Source organism: Athene noctua, chromosome 16, assembly GCF_965140245.1.
Source record: "Athene noctua chromosome 16, bAthNoc1.hap1.1, whole genome shotgun sequence".
Lineage (NCBI taxonomy): Eukaryota > Metazoa > Chordata > Aves > Strigiformes > Strigidae > Athene > Athene noctua.
Genome location: NC_134052.1, coordinates 14,967,702 through 14,983,549, shown reverse-complemented (window position 1 = coordinate 14,983,549; position 15,848 = coordinate 14,967,702). Strand labels below are relative to the sequence as shown.

At 45.7% G+C, this 15,848-nt stretch overlaps 1 protein-coding gene across 7 annotated transcripts in view; it reads left to right on the top strand.

Moving 5' to 3' along the window:
• KCNQ2 (potassium voltage-gated channel subfamily Q member 2) overlaps positions 1–15,503 on the top strand; it is a 69,391-nt gene extending 53,888 nt beyond the window's left edge. For 3 of the 7 annotated variants that reach the window (XM_074919901.1, XM_074919899.1, XM_074919898.1), the window contains 5 exons: positions 3,245–3,468; positions 4,529–4,637; positions 5,164–5,295; positions 13,936–14,059; positions 14,784–15,503. In XM_074919901.1, coding sequence (XP_074776002.1) covers positions 3,245–3,468; positions 4,529–4,637; positions 5,164–5,295; positions 13,936–14,059; positions 14,784–15,503 — 1,309 coding nt within the window. Of the gene's footprint in view, positions 1–3,244; positions 3,469–4,528; positions 4,638–5,163; positions 5,296–8,154; positions 8,263–13,935; positions 14,060–14,783 lie in introns of all 7 variants that reach the window. The other 4 variants (XM_074919902.1, XM_074919900.1, XM_074919897.1 and 1 more) reach the window with 3 other exon arrangements.
• The last annotated feature ends 345 nt before the right edge of the window (positions 15,504–15,848 follow it).

Below are 15,848 nucleotides of genomic sequence, written 5' to 3'. Positions count from 1 at the left end.
GTTTTTAATAGATACCAACTGAAAGTGGTTGTGAAGACCTGGGAACTAAAGCACGCTCTGTTACGCTGTTACAGCTTCCCATAATCTTTGTCTCGGGTTGCCAAGCCCCAGTTTTCTTTCCCTTCCCTTCCCCCTGGCACGAGCAGGGCGCCCGCCCCGCGCTCGCGCCGCTCTTGGCCATCACGATTGCAAGCTTCAGTTCATGTTGTCGTGTGTGGCTGGATTCCTGCTTCCCTCATCTTCATGTCACCGACACATACACTTCCCACTGAACTGAGGCTCATTTAACCATCCACTTGACTGACATCTAAATGTCACTTCTCCGAGACACCCCGCGTCACTCTGCATGACTTTCTGGTTGAATGAGAACATGATCTTGGATTAGCTGATAACATATATCTCTATATATGTCTGTATTTCTTTTGGACTCTTTCCTACCAGCTCCTGCAGACCCCAACAGCATTCCCCTCTGCAGGGATTGTACTTGCATGTGATTCCAGGTGTCATTTCCACTGAGAGAATTGCATGGCAGAAGGAAAAAAATCAATTAATTGTTCATGTTGTCTCATGTCGTCTACGTTAAAACAAAGACGTTACATCAGGTGTTGGCTTTTTTTCTGAGTAGGGAGTACTCAGGAACAAAACCTACCCAGATTGTAATTGTTCATCAAATTTCTATGAGTTTGGGTTTTTTTTTAATGTGTAAAAGTGTTGCACCTCATGCTGTCAGGCTCGAAACTCTTGGCTCATATTCCTCACGGAGTTCAACGCTTTCTTTTTTGCCTTTTGTGATTCTTGCAAACATTTGCAGCACATTTATTGTGGCAATAGAAAAAGGGTCCCGAATAGAAGGCCCTGCTTTACTTGGTGGGAGGCAACTGGTTATACGCTGAGATTGGTGATGGGAGAAACTCAGGATGAGGCACAAAGAGACTGCTTTGAATTCTGTATATTGGTGTGTTGCTGATTCATTTTTATAAAACTTATTTTTATAAAACTTTTTTTAAAAAAAGGCCAGGTAGTTCAAAGTATAAGTACTACTGACATGCAGTATTTTCCAGATTATTCTGTAAAATAAACTAAAATAAATAAAAAAAAAAGATCCATTTTGCCTATTTAGGACCAAATGAGAAAATTTCAATCTGGATTTTAATCCAAGAAGCACAGAATGAGAATTTGGCTCATTACGTATGATGATTTTGGTAGCATTAGTGACTAAAGCTTACATCCAGAAAGGTATTTAGGCACGTGCTTGTCCCTAGATTCCTGGATTTGTACCTCTGATCTGATTTTTCAGCTCTGCTGAACATCTGTTAGTCCCGTGGCTTTCAGACAGACCCTGCAGGTGGGCAGCACACTGGAAATGATATTTTCAGTGTTTATCTGAATCAAAAATGCATTGTGAATAGCAGTAATTCTGCCTTTTCTGACTTGGTCATGAGCAAATTTTATTTTCTCTCAAATATATCTTTCAAAATGAAATTGTTGCCCAGCCAATGGCCACAGATGACCCCGTCCTGCAGGGCAGGAGATGCTCTCCCCATTGCATCAAGCCCTGGGATCATGCTCTGCAACTCTGGAAAATGCTGCCTAAGCACCTTGCTTTCCCTGTAGATGTTCAACATCTCTCAGTGTAAAGTGACTTTGTAAAAATAGCACCTTCTTACTCAACAAATCTGCTCCCCGTGTGTCTTCGAGTCACGTCTTTTTCCTTTACTGACAAAAAACGAATGTCTGTTCCCGTCGCACAGTACAGCTGATACGGCTGGGGAAAAGGGAGCTGCATTTTGCTTTGCTTCAAATATCAGCAGCTAAGTTCTGATTGAAGACCCTCCTGCCAGTTCCGAAGGCAAAGGAGGACTGTTTGGCTCTGAGTTTTAAGGTGGCATTGCTGAGAGACAGAAAAAAAAAACACCTGGTCTTTGGTTGGTGACCTGGAAATCTGGTGCAGAAATCAAAATTCCTGCAATGTTCTTCCCAAAAAATTGAGTCAGAGCATTTGCAGCAAAACGATAAGTGGCTGCTGCAATGGTAGAGAGTATTGGGAAAAAAATCCATGGTTTTACTCAGTTTTGATTAACCTATATATAAAATATTGGCTATACATGCAAGTGCCTTGCACTGGTTGTATAACCTCTATCAGTGTATTTTAATAATCAATTGCAATTCAGAAAGTACCAAATATATCCAAAACTATTTGCAGTTTGGTCTCCCCAATGCTACCTCTATAAAGTTTGCCCTTCCATAAAGATTCACAAAACCTGTTTGTTTTGCAATTTTCATGTGAAAATTCATCATCTTCGCTTGGGTGAAAGCTTTTCATTACGAATTTCAGAATTTGGAAAAAATAATTAGAGCTGGGTGGTCAGCAGACTATTTCTCAGTGAGATCGTCTCTTGTTTCTGGAGAGCTCTTCTTTTCAAACCGTAATTACAAGGTTTTAAAGCAATGGGATTGTAATAGAAAAAAACAGCAATAAAATGCCATATTCTGAATCTATAAAATTTTCTTTGCCTGTTTCTGACACCTGTAGCAGACCTGCAGATAGATGTTAGTTAGCTTTTAGATTGGCTCTTTATAGGATATAAAGGAGTTGCACGTTTAAGTGTTCATATTTAAGTATTTAAATATATGACTGGAAAAAGAGGAACTCTTCAGAATATATAAAAGGGGCAGATGGTGTTTTAAAAGGGAGGAAATAAAGGAGCTGAAGAAAGGGAAAGGACAGGTCTGAGCACCAGAAGTGAAGTGTTTTCAAGAAAGTTAAAAGTTTAAGATAAAGGGGGGTTTTATTGGCATTTTCTCATTAGTTACAGGATTTTGGAAGGCAGTTGTGAAAGAAAAGCTTCCTTGCTCTTGATCGGAGCCGATCAGTGATTTAAGGAATCATAACCTCATTGTTTAATGTCATTCTGTCCCGCCAGCCCTGGCATCCCACAAGGGGCTTCTGTTTTAAGTCTTCATTATTTTCTCTCTCTTAATAATCATTCCCATTTCACTCATTACGGCGGAAACATTTCTACAACGCTTTCTTTTTTTTTTTTTTTTTAATAAAAAAAAGCAAAACCAATAAAAGAAATATATTTATTTTTTTAAAAAAAAGCCAACAGCAAAACTACATCTCACTGCTGCTTGGAAGTGCTCTTGGTTTCTAATGGCTGGTGGGGAAGGACTGCGTGGTTTCCAGAATGACTCCTCCTGCTGTCTCCTTTTTGTCTTTGTTTCAACGTGTTTCTCTGAACAGTCAGAAGGTCAGTTTGAAAGATCGTGTCTTCTCCAGTCCCCGCGGTGCTGGCACCAAAGGGAAAGGCTCTCCACAGGCTCAGGGCATCAGGAGGTCCCCCAGCGCTGACCAGAGCATCGAGGACAGCCCAAGCAAAGTGCCCAAGAGCTGGAGCTTCGGAGACCGCAGCCGAGCCCGGCAAGCTTTCCGCATCAAGGGCGCGGCATCCCGGCAGAACTCGGAAGGTGAGGGCTTGGGGTGCTGGGCCAGAGCCCCAGTCCCTGGCTTGCCCCAACATCCTCTCCCTCCCCAACTAAGAAGGGCAGAGCTGCCAGCCAGAGTGCTTACATAGGTCTCCTTCCCCTTCCAGTCCTTTAGACTAGTAAGAGATAAGAAAACCCCTGCTGACACCCACAATAATGGCTGTATTTGGGATGGGGAAAGGAGGAAGAGTCTGGCATCTGTTTTGCCAATTATTAGGCCTAGCATAAAGGACACAGCCAGCAGAAAGATGAACCAATAACCAAATTGTATTTGATACAGAAGGGTCAGTACATGGGTGAGCGCTGGGGGTACAAACAAGTCATTCAGATTATACATAATCGACATCAATCCCACTGACCCCAACAACGACACCGCACGACCAACAATGGGTGGGATAAATGGTGACATGCAGTCTCCCATAGAAGGGACGGGAGACAACCGAGTCAACAAGCCAAACACATCAGACCAAGGAAGCCACAGACTGAATCTCTACACAGCCCGCGTTTACAAAGGCCAGACCTGACTGGACCCAGTCCCAGGGAGGCGGGAGGTCCTTCCCCAGCAGGGAACTCTGCACAGGGCATCCCCCTCACACACAGACACTGCCCCTCCTGCCAGGGGTCCCAGCTGTTATCCCTCGGGGGACACCTGACCTTGGGTTACTGACTGCGGGACCCCTGGGGCTCCTTTACCCAATGGCTCTGTCTGCCAGGCCGGCTGCACCCTGGGGGGAAGCCTAAAGGCAAACTCACCCCCCTTTGGGCAGGGCTGTGGGAATCACCCATGTGTCAACCTTAATTTGGGGCTTGGGGTTGAAACCCCAGCATTTCAGCATCCAGAGGTGGATGAGAGCTGGAGCTGGCATTGCTGGATGTCACCCTTACCACATCTTGGGAGATGCTCTCATTAGGATGCTCAGCAAAGTTATCTCTTGTGCTTGTCCCGGGGTTGCTGTTTGAGATCTGACTCGTCTTTCTTTGCGCAGCACCAGCACGGGAAATAGTAACGTGTTGTTTTTATTCCCCCCTCTCCCAAACCCAGAAGCGAGCCTCCCCGGAGAAGACATTCCCGATGAGAATAAAAGCTGCAACTGCGAGTTTGTGACGGAAGATTTGACACCAGGACTGAAAGTCAGCATCAGGGCAGTGTGGTAAGAGAGGGAGAGGAGGGAAGTGGTCCAGAAAAGTAAATAATAGGGAAAAAAAAAATATATATATTTAAAGTCCAAACAGGTGGTAAATGCTGAAATGTCTGTGCTGCAGGCTGGTTTTGCCCTGGGTGATTTGCTGTCCTTTACAGAAAATTCTGCTAGAAAGGGCAGTTTTTGCTGAGGGAAGGCATAAATGGAGAAACAGGAAAATCCCCTGCAGGGATGCGGCCAAATGATCGTTCTCACCAGCTTGTTGACATTTATAAAAATGCTGCAGAGAGGACACTCACACAACTGATAGTCCAAGAGGCATCGGGGACCCCCCATTGTAGACGGGGCTTCAGCCACGACCCCCCACAATCCCCTTCCCCTCTCCTATTGCCTCATCCTCTCCCAAACCCGCAGGGTTGGGATTGATTCCATTTTCATTCCAAAACAGCTCCCTGCAGTGTTTTTTATCTGCCACTAAGCAGGTCAGGCTGCAGCCCAGGGACTATATTTTGCCTTTCCTCTCCATCTCCTGCAGCATTATGAGATTTCTTGTCTCCAAGCGCAAGTTTAAGGAGAGCCTTCGGCCCTACGATGTGATGGATGTCATCGAGCAGTATTCAGCCGGTCACCTGGACATGCTCTCCCGGATTAAAAACCTTCAGGCCAGGCAAGAGACCCCTCTCTTTGCTTCATTTTTTTACTGTTTCTTGTTCATTGTGGAGGTATTGCCAGGGGAGAGACACTTTCCTTTGCAGCTACAACTTAATCTTTTTCTTCCGGAGAGAAAGCCGCAAGGAAAACGTCAGTGCTCGTGGCTGGAACCCACAGGGATGAGCAGGACAGGGACTGCAAATGGTGTTATGCCACTGAAACCACCTTAGTGCCCACCTCAGGACAGACACACAAAAATCACAGCTCATCCTCCTACTTTACGTGGGAAGTTTCTGTCATTACAGTCTATCCCATAGGTAAGGCAGGCGCGTGTCTCCGTGGTCCTGGCAGGGTAGCAAAGGTTTGGTGCCTCAGTCTTAAGGCTAATGTTGGTAATTTGGTACCTTCCTGGCAGCGATACAAAATAAAATCTGGTGCGCTGGTTGCGACCCTGCTGCTACAGGCTTCCTCCCACCATTAGGATGCTGAGCTGTTTTAGGAGGAATCCCTCTTCAGATGGCAGAGTCTGCCGAAAATACCTGCAGATGGGGACTTCTCATCCAAGCCCACCAACGTAGGTGTGGTTTAGCTGAGCTGCATTTCGGCTTCTGTGCTCTAATTTTAGGGGAAGATGAGTTTTAATAGGGGAAGAAATGTGAAAAAGGGACAAATGGAACCAAGGAGGGCATTTAAAATTTAATTTTCTCCTGAAAAAAAAAAAAAGAAAAGAGCAGATGACTTTCTTGTCTGACCACTCTTCCCTCAGCCCTGATGTCCCATGTTGAAGATGAGACTCCCAACACCCCCCTGGCTGTGTTGGCTCAGCAGAAGTAGCCTCAGTTCTGCTGAGCTCAAAGGACACCCAGAACGGAGTCAGGGCTTGGCCACAGGCTATCTCCAGTCAAAATAATACACCATCTGCTTTTACACTTGGAGAATGAAAGTATTTCCCTTGATGGCTGTGGCAGCTCAGTTTCCTCTGGTAGCCACTGAGGAAATTTTTCTTTAATTTCAAACTCATCTAGGTCCCTGGTAGAGTCAGCAGGTGTGAAAAAAAAAAAAAAAAAAGTGTTTGGGTATGCAAACAGCTAATATGAACCCCAGGAATGGAAGAGGAAAGGTGTCTTAGGAAAAAGAGGCATCTCTCTTCTGCCATTAGTCTCTGAGAGACCATTTTAACTCTGCTATTTTTGATGCTCAAGCAGCAGAGGTAGTTTTCTCAGTGTTGCTGCATGCTGTGTGTTTCCCATTCCCAGATATGCATCCAGAAGGTAAATTCTCCCTTGCGATGGAGACTAAAATATCCCGGAGAATTTCCTCTCTTTGAGCCTCTCACCCCCGTTCAGTACGAATTCAGTGATTAGAGATCCAAGATGTGTAGCTGAATCTGGAGAAGGAAGAGGAGGAGGAGGAGGGGAGTGATATTTCCTGATTTTAATAACCTGAAACAAGAGGCCTCCAGGCTACCTCTGCAGGTGGTGAGCTCTTGGGGTTGCCATCTCCACTGGCTGCAGGTGGGACACCCGAGTTCTCAGCACCCCAAGCTGGTGTGGCAGATTGCCTCTCTGTCCACCCAAGTCTCCCATGGCCAATCCTTCAAGGCGATGTCCTAAAAGACAGCTGTGGATTGGTTGGCTGTTTTTTTGGGGTGGTTGGGATAAGGAATTGCAGCTTTCAGAGACCAAACTGAATTCTCCTCTTAGCTGTACCCGTGGGACTGTGAGGCTGAGGTTGCTGAGGCTGGCCTAGCCCAGGGCTGCCACCCACCCCACTGCAGGGAAATCAGGAGGACCAGGAGCTGCTTCGAAAGTGTGAAGTACGTGGATTTGGGATCCAGGGCTACCAGGCAGCTTCACTGGTTTCGCTTTCCCCACTGAGCAGGAGATCAGTGATGGTGACGGGAGCAGACCCCCTTGGGGTCATCCTTCGCAGTGCTCATCATCATCATCGTAGCCAGATGGGCACCAGGAGGTCCCATGGCCACCTACCCAGTACAGCTGGAAGGGGCACCCTGTAGACAAGGTGTGTGCCTGGGGTGACTGTGGCCGATGTTGGGACACAACCAACTGGCACTAGAAATACAGTGCTCCCATACGGTGGAGCCCAGGGAGGTTGTCACGGGGCACCTTGGAGAACAGATATTTTTATTTCCCTTTCCTTCAGTAATCAAAGTGCTGTGTTGTCCCTGCCAGCTCAGCTCAGCAGGGCTGGCTGTGATCTCCCGTAGCCAAGGCTTTGGTGGATTAAAGCTGCATTCAAGCAAGTTTCTGGGGTGTTTACATGCACTTTCCTCTAATCATTAATGCCTCTGTCACTGTGTCTGTAATGTGCTCTTTTCAGTGTTGTGCTCACACTGTCTCGCGTCTCATCCTGACACCTTGCCAACCATGGATGTCTCCCATTCATTGAGTTACACAGTCCCACAGCGTATCTCGTCGACTCCCCAATGGCTCATGCTTGTCTGAACTAGCTGAGGATGTGTTGTCTAGCACTGGAACTGAAAGGAGAATTAATATTTGTTTCATATCCAACAGCCTCAATGGGATATTGCTACACATATGCAAATATATTCCAGAGGGTAAAGCGTGTTGCCTATTATATCTGGGGCGGGGGGTTCACCTAATGATGTTTGAGTGGTGCCTAAATCTCCAAATCTTACCCCAGGGTGGATAAGCCTCTGGCTTTCACTGGCAACCAGGTGGTAGGAGAGAGCCTCCTGTTTCCAGCAGAGTATATTTTCAAAATCACTCTCTTTCTCTCTCTGTCGTTCTGTTTTTCAGTTGTTTCTCTCTGCAACTTTTCTGACCAACTTTTCTCTACGTGTTGCTTCATTATGCATTTTGCTGGTGTCTTTTTTTCTTATTTACTTTGCCAGGATAGATATGATTGTGGGTCCCCCACCCCCTTCAACTCCCCGGCATAAGAAGTATCCAACCAAAGGACCCATGTATTCTTCCAAAGAATCTCCCCAATACTCGCCTAGGTTAGGATTCACCAAAAATGCCGCTTTCTCTGGATTTTTCATTTGCTTAATGTCAAACCCCTTTCATGCCAGTTATATGACGGCATTTATCACCTAGCAGTGCAGGTTGCTAAATCATGACCCAGAAGGGCTTGCTACTCTGGGTATGCTCTGATGTACTTTGGGTAATGAGCTTTCACATTAGGCAAGCCAAAGGAAAAAAAAAAAAAAGGGACATTCATACAGTCATCAATAACCATCAGTTTCTTCAGCGAGCGTATTTTCTATTTTCAGTCTTCTTCTAGGTGTTCGAGAGCAAATTTATATCTTTTTAAAATCTCGTATTTTATCAGGCTATCTTCAAATGTAAAAGGTGGAATATTTACCCACAAAGCCAATATAAACCGAACAATTTGCTTTCTAAAGGATTAAACACTCCGCACACAAGCAAAGGAGCCTCTGCAGCCCTTTGTACGATGAAATGAGTTTACTTCAGTGGGCAAAGTAAGAATGAAGTGTTTCATATCCAGTGAACACAGTGGTCTCTTTTTGAGATGCAACTCTACTGACCACGGAGGAAAAAAATTCCGTTAAAATATTGCAACCACGGGACTCATTAAAAGAAATAAGATCCTGATTTTGCAAGCAAAAAGTCAAACCCAGCCCTCAGTCATGCAGCGAGATTTTTCTCATTGGCCTTCTTAAGTTCTCTCCTTAGGTAAAACCATACCTGAAGGTGATGCAACGAGGAACATATTCTCACTGAAGTTCCCATTTTAGAGCATTCTGAGGTCTGGTCGGCAGGGCCATGAGCTGAGCTGTATTTTCCCCTTGTATTGAGACCACTGGAGCCAAAGGCAGTTCTAAATATTTGTCAGAAAGTAATTTTCCATGCACAAATAGTAGGTGATTTTTAAAATAAGCAAGTGTAGCCTCAAATATTTTTTCTTTCTAAATATACTTGCGCTCCCTAAGAGCTAAGACATGACAAATCTCTTGATTTTTATTTAAGCTGCTCTGAGTAATCTTCACTAGAGGAATATGAGTGAAAGGAATATTGAAAGCTTACCTTTTCCCACTCAGCTAGCTCAAAGATTGAAAAGAAAAAAAAAAAAAGATAATTTCCCAGAAGCTCCAAGCTTTATGCTTAGAAAAAAAATGCTCTAAGGAAAGCATTTTTACCATTTCTCCTCCCTGCCAAATGGTCAAGCCCAAAACTAGTCTTTAAAAATGAAATAACTTGCCTATTTACAGAAACATTTTGATTTTAGAGTAAAAATACATATTTAAATGGGTTTTGCTAGATTTGACCTATAAGATTAGGTGCGCAACAAGCCGTCGCTAGAGGCAAGATTTTCAGTGAAAGCTTGTGCCTCGCACACAGAAAAGGTGATTGATGGATACTAGGGGAGGAGGCCGCAAACTGGAATACTTAATTCTATTCAGTCTCTATCAGCTTAATGGCTTTTTCCCCTCTGTTTTTACAGTTTCTAATACTGATGGCCAGACAGATTAAAAATCTGTTTGCTCATCCCCACTAGGCTCCTGGGACGTAAAGATTTTTTTAAATAATTTCTCCCTTTTAAAATATTTTCTCTCATTTCTTCTTTATTGAGCTGTGGCTGAGAGGCTCCAGAAAGCAGCAGAGTACAGAAGGCTGCCGAAATTGCTGCTCCCATCATTAAAAGGCTTTGTTGTCCTAAATTTTGGCAGACACCAGTGGGACTTGTGAGGTCCTTGAGGTGCCTGATGGGTGGGAACCAGAACTCCGAGCAGCCCCAAGCCCAGATCCAAAAAACTCTGGGTCAGGCTCTGCTGCTATTGTCCGTGGAGTCTCCATGAGCTGCACCAGCCTCTCCTTTTTAGCACGTACACCCCTGTTTTAGCCAAATGCTTCCCAGAGAAACAAAACTGAGGGATTTCCCATGAGCTGTCTCGACCCTGCGGGTTGCACTGTGGTGCTCTAGTCACGAGGGCTCAAGTTCAGCCAAAGAGTTTCTGCAGGTAGCTCCCAGCAGAGGTGGCTGGATACTAGTGGATGTCCACGGCTGTGGTTTGGCTGAAGGTGTTTGCTCCATGCTGTACACACAGACAATTTGGATTAAATTCCCTTGATCAGCTGATTTAACGTAGAATAGACGCAACCTCAGCTGTAATTTTTAAACAATAGATATTGGTCAGAATATGCCTAGAGCAAACTTTATTGCCAAATGAGGAGGTAAGTAGCCAGTCCTGTGACATGGATGAAGGGGGTTTGGCTTCAATGCCTGGATTGTGTACAAAAAATTATAAGAGATAAAGAAAAAAAGAAAGGAATTGAATATATATTCCCAAACACTTCATTTTTATCTCATTTGAGCCGTTTGACCTTTTGATGTCTGCTTCTGGCCCGAGGGTGACATATTACACCTCTTTGCATGCACTGTTAGCATGAAGCATAATGAAGCATGAGAAAACCTGCACTGTGGCTGATGCAAGACCTTACATTTTTTTTGTATCATTAGAAAGAAGGAAAGATATCCAAATTCACTTTAAAGAGCAACCCCCTTTCTCTCTCCCTCCCAAAGTAAGACCCGGCAGAGCCTATCAAGGACAGCAGATGGCACAGTTTGTCGTGCATCGAAATCTCTGAATCCTCTTTTGCCAGGAAGGGAAAAACACAGGTCTGACTCTTCCAAAGCCTCAGCTGAATTCTTCCCTCTGCACGTGTGTGTTTGACACAGCCAAAATAAGTGTTGGGAAGACACAAGGCTCTCCACGGGATCTAGTGCAGAAGTGGGGTTTGGCATCTCAGGATATTTGTGGTCCTTTGTCACGCAGTAGGAACATACAATATCCCCCTCTGCCTGCAAAGGTGGAATGTGTTCTCTCTCTTCCTCATCTTTTGAGCTTTTCTGCCCAATTTGGACAAAACCTCAAACTCTTTTATAATGGCCAAAAGGACCTCCTGCTCTTTGTGGTCCTCAGCTAGGTACAGGTGGGTTGGGAACTCACGAGGAAATTATTCTCCTCTCTTGTATTAGATAAGGCACAAATGAAATCTCTGCGCTTTGCCGCGGGTAGGAGCACTCTCCTCTGCTCTGACTTCTGCCATGGGAAGAAAAGGGGTGGGAGATCTCAAGCCTGGTTTCTCCCATCAAGAGAGAAGGACTTGGTTCACCTTACTGTCCCCTCTCTGCACTGAAGCCCACAGGTGCCCGCAGTGGTCCTTAGTGCAGACCCTGCCTCCAAGGTGAGGTCTGGCACTCTGGTTTCTCAGAGCTGTGGAAGATGACCACCTCAGGAGTCAGGATGATGTTGAAGTGTAGACACGAAGAGAATGAATCAAGCAGGACATCTCCTGGGCTCTGCTATCAGTGGTATATGGGCAAGGGCTTCTGAATGCTTTGTGGGTGAGCTCTGTGAAGGGCTTCAGTCCTGCTTTTAAATCACAGCAGGTCTACAGCCAAGCTTTGTCCAGCCTGAAGGTGATGGAAGCAGTGCTCTTCTATATGATAGTAGTGATCACTCCATCTGTGAAGTGCCAGCTGGCCTCCTGCGCTTCGCACGGGTCACGCGAGGTTCACTTCCCGGATAGCTCTTCTCTTAAGGACACAGAAGAGAGCAGAAGTCCTTCCTCAGTTTCTGCAAGGTCAGAACTAGGGTTGCACAAGACTGTCTCTGCCCTTAGGATACACCGTAGCACGGCAATGTTCAGTTTTCCTCTCTTTGTTACCCTCTGTCCTGCCTCCCTGCTCTCCTCAGCCACTGTTGAAGGACATCTCATTTCCATTAGTGGGCACGTTCCAGTGTTAGTGCTGTGCTAGATGGGACACGAGGACAGAGCACCCTGATTGGCCTTGGCCTTCCACAATATTCAGTAGCATTTAGACTTTGGGCCTCTCTAAATGCATGTTCATTGTTTTACTAGTCTACTTGCTTGTGCATACAGGAGAGGAGTTCGTACAGTGGCTCTACTACGCCTTGACTTGTGATCCCAAACCAAGGTAGCCCGAGGTATCCAATTTAATACCTCTTTGCTTACATGGTAGCAGCATTGTCGTAGGATTTCTTGTGCTGTATGTCACGTCAATAATTGCATCCCTTGTGGGGAGTTCCTGTACATGTCAGTAATTTCCTTCTCCCATTACAAGAGAGAAATAAGGCATGCGTATTCCTCACACTTGTAATTACAGCACTTGGTGCTCCTTGTACTCCTGTGCTTATATGGCTAAGCAGAGGATCAAACATGACTTTTTAAACAAAATGGTATTCTGTCACATCCCTGCCCAAATGACGTATCTTCTGGGATCAAAGATAAACACTAAAATAATTGTTGGCTTTATATTTTCTGTCTTTGGTGTGATGTTCTCACCCACTTCATCTCTCTTTGAGCCAGATCTTCTGGTGCTGTAAACTGCTGTTGCTCTGATATAAGCCAAGGGAGCCACGCCGGTCCATACCCACTGATTTCTGTCCCTTAATGTCAACAGCCAACATATATATAAAGTCCCTGTCAAATGTAAAGAAAAGAGATGGCTCTTGTGTTGGAAATAGCCTCACGTCTCATTCCTTTCCTTGGTTTTTGTTCATTTTCCCCTGTCTGTCTGTGTTCAGCTCCCTCCTTTTCCTCCTCCTGGTGCATGGACCCATGGCCCACACGGCAGAACTGCGTAAGAAGCATTTTGAGTTTTCTGCTCAAGATACCTCAACTTGGTTTCAGTCAGATTAATTAACCCTTCTTTTCCCCTGCCACCCTTACATTTGGTGCATTATGCAAGAGTAAAGTTTGCCTGGCGTAGAATTAGGTTATAAACTGAGCTGCCGTTAAGAATCTATTCCAAAACCGAGTTGCTCCCCTGACTTTTGAGGGATCAAGAAGATCCAGTGTTTACTCCCTAGAAAATTTATATTCGATGCCTCAAATAAAATTGAATTCCAGCTTCCAAACTGTCTCCTCCCTCCTTCTTCCTCTGCATACGAAGGTGTGTATCAACCCAGGCGTTTCTATGCTGGGAATGAGGAGTTGCAAATGTAACGTGTGTAAAGCAGTTAGTACCAAACAACACACCCAGTAGCTTTAGCTGCTGATTTGGCAGGAGTGTCCTCTGCTGTTACCAGCTTGGAGCCCTGCTCATAGAAAACGTCTAATGATACGGGTGTGAATTGCAGTAGCATTCAGATGAGGACAATTTTGTAATGTTTAGTGAGTTATGACCGTAGTCAGCTTTGATTTCATTCCACTAAAACATTTAGCACAACACCTGTTTGTCTGGATCTTAGGACAAGTGGCTCATTTCCATGGACATGAAAATTGCACACTTACATTTGCATCTAGGAGAGGAAACTGCTGCAAAGACTGAAAAAAAAAAATCCCATTGACATATGCTAGACAGAAAACTTGATCTTCCCCAATAATTTCTCAGTACAAATAAGAAGTTAATTGATTTGGAAGAAAGCCAGTTAAAGAAGTTCTTTGCAGTGGGTAAATTTACTGTGCATAATGTGCCAGGTTTTATCTGTATCAACAGAAATGGATAATTTCAAACTCTTGCTAATACCGCTCTGAATTTTGCATCTGAATTAACACTTCAGTGCCACTGCGTGTCTGTGAGTAATTTGGAGTGTTAGTTGGGAGAGAGCCCTCCTTGCCTGCTGCCTCCAACTGACTCCAGGTCCTTTTCCGGGGGTGGGGGGATTTTCTGATCCCGGTAGAGTTGACCAGATTGTTGGGAGAGGATCCTCCATGACCGACAAGGATCGGACCAAAGGGCCAGCAGAGGGGGAGCTGCCTGAAGACCCCAGCATGATGGGCAGGCTTGGAAAAGTTGAAAAACAGGTATATTGGGTCAGGAGGTGGTTCTTATCAGAGGGTGTTGCATGCACTGTGTTGTTTTTTTTCTTGCCGTGTTTTTCCACAGTGGGACTTTACCATTTAGGAAAAAAAAAAAAAAAAAAGTAAGAGCTAAGAATATTCTGGCTGTAAAGTGGATCGTATGAAAGGGCACTAGATGAAATGCTTAGAAACCGAAGTCCTGCTTTCAAAACAGACACTTTGGAGTCTGTGACATACAGTCTTTCTTTCTTAGTGAGTTTACCAAAAGTGTTTTTAAAAACGGCACGCTGGTTTCTTTGCCACAATAGTAGACATGTTTGAAATGAGTCCATGAGCCTGGCTGCTGTAGCTGCTGGCCTTGCCAAAGATTAAAATCTTAGAGGATAAGGCTCAGAAATCCCCATGGCCGTCTGAGCCCAGGCAAGTGCCAAACGCCATAAGGGGCTGAAAGGATGTGGGTGTGCTCCAGCTTTCCTGGAATTTGGTGCCTGTCAAAAAGATTATAGAAGCTTAAGGAAAACCCCGTAACAAGGTGGAGAATTAAATGCTTCAGAACAAAACAATTAAATATTTCCTAAAAGTTTCGGTCTGGTGTAGTCACTGTAAGCAGAGGTCATCTATGAAGCCCAGCCCTGCGCTTGGGCGTAGATGGGTTGGAAGTCGCTTGTACTCGGGGTGTTAATGTGCTTCAGCCTGTGTGTAGAACTGGAACTGTGGTGTTTTGCAGGTTCAGTCAATGGAGAAGAAGCTGGACTTCCTGGTGAACATTTACATGCAGCGGATGGGCATCCCACCAACGGAGACAGAGGCTTATTTTGGGTCCAAAGAACCAGACCCAGCGCCTCCCTACCACAGCCCTGAAGACAGCAGGGAGCACATTGACAAGAACGGCTGCATCATCAAGATCATCAGGTCCACTAGCTCCATGGGTCAGAAGAACTTCTCTGCCCCACCAGCCCCGACCAACACATGCCCACCCTCGACGTCATGCCAGCAGCAGGTCTACCAGCGGCAAAGCCACGGCTCCTCGCCCGTTGGAGACCCCGGCTCGCTGGTCCGCATCCCACCTCCGCCCTCCCACGAGCGCTCCTTGTCAGCCTACAGCGGTGGGCACAGGGCGAGCGCAGAGTACCTGAGGAATGAAGACATTACAACCAAACACCACGAGAGTGCCATGAGAGACAGCGACACGTCCATCTCCATCCCCTCGGTAGACCACGAGGAACTGGAGCGTTCTTTCAGCGGCTTTAGCATCTCCCAGTCCAAAGAAAATTTGGACATCCTTAACAACGGTTGCTATGCAGCCGTGGCCAAAATCAGACCCTACATTGCAGAAGGGGAATCAGACACCGATTCTGACCTCTGCACGCCCTGTGGTCCTCCTCCCAGGTCGGCCACGGGCGAGGGACCTTTCAGTGACATGGGCTGGTCAACCCCCAGGCAGTGAAGCCTTCTTGCAGCCACCGAGCCACGTCCGAGCGCTGGCAGCTGCCCGCTCCAGCTGTCCACGCGTTGAACTTCTCAAGGAGATTGACAGCTAAGGTTTTCCTCCTTCTAGGACATCCTTAGCTGGCAGATATTTTCTTGCAGCTTACTCTGGGGGGGGGACCGAGCAGGTCTGAGCCTGCATTTGTGGAAGAGGTCATGGTGGTGAGCGAACTGGAGCTGTGAAGTCCAGATTTCTTTCATACTCTCTTTCTAAGATCATTACGTGAAATTACTTACTTCATGGTGCAGGGTAGGCAATTTGCATTTCTTGGGAATCTTTAGAAGTGCAGGGCAGGAATAAATC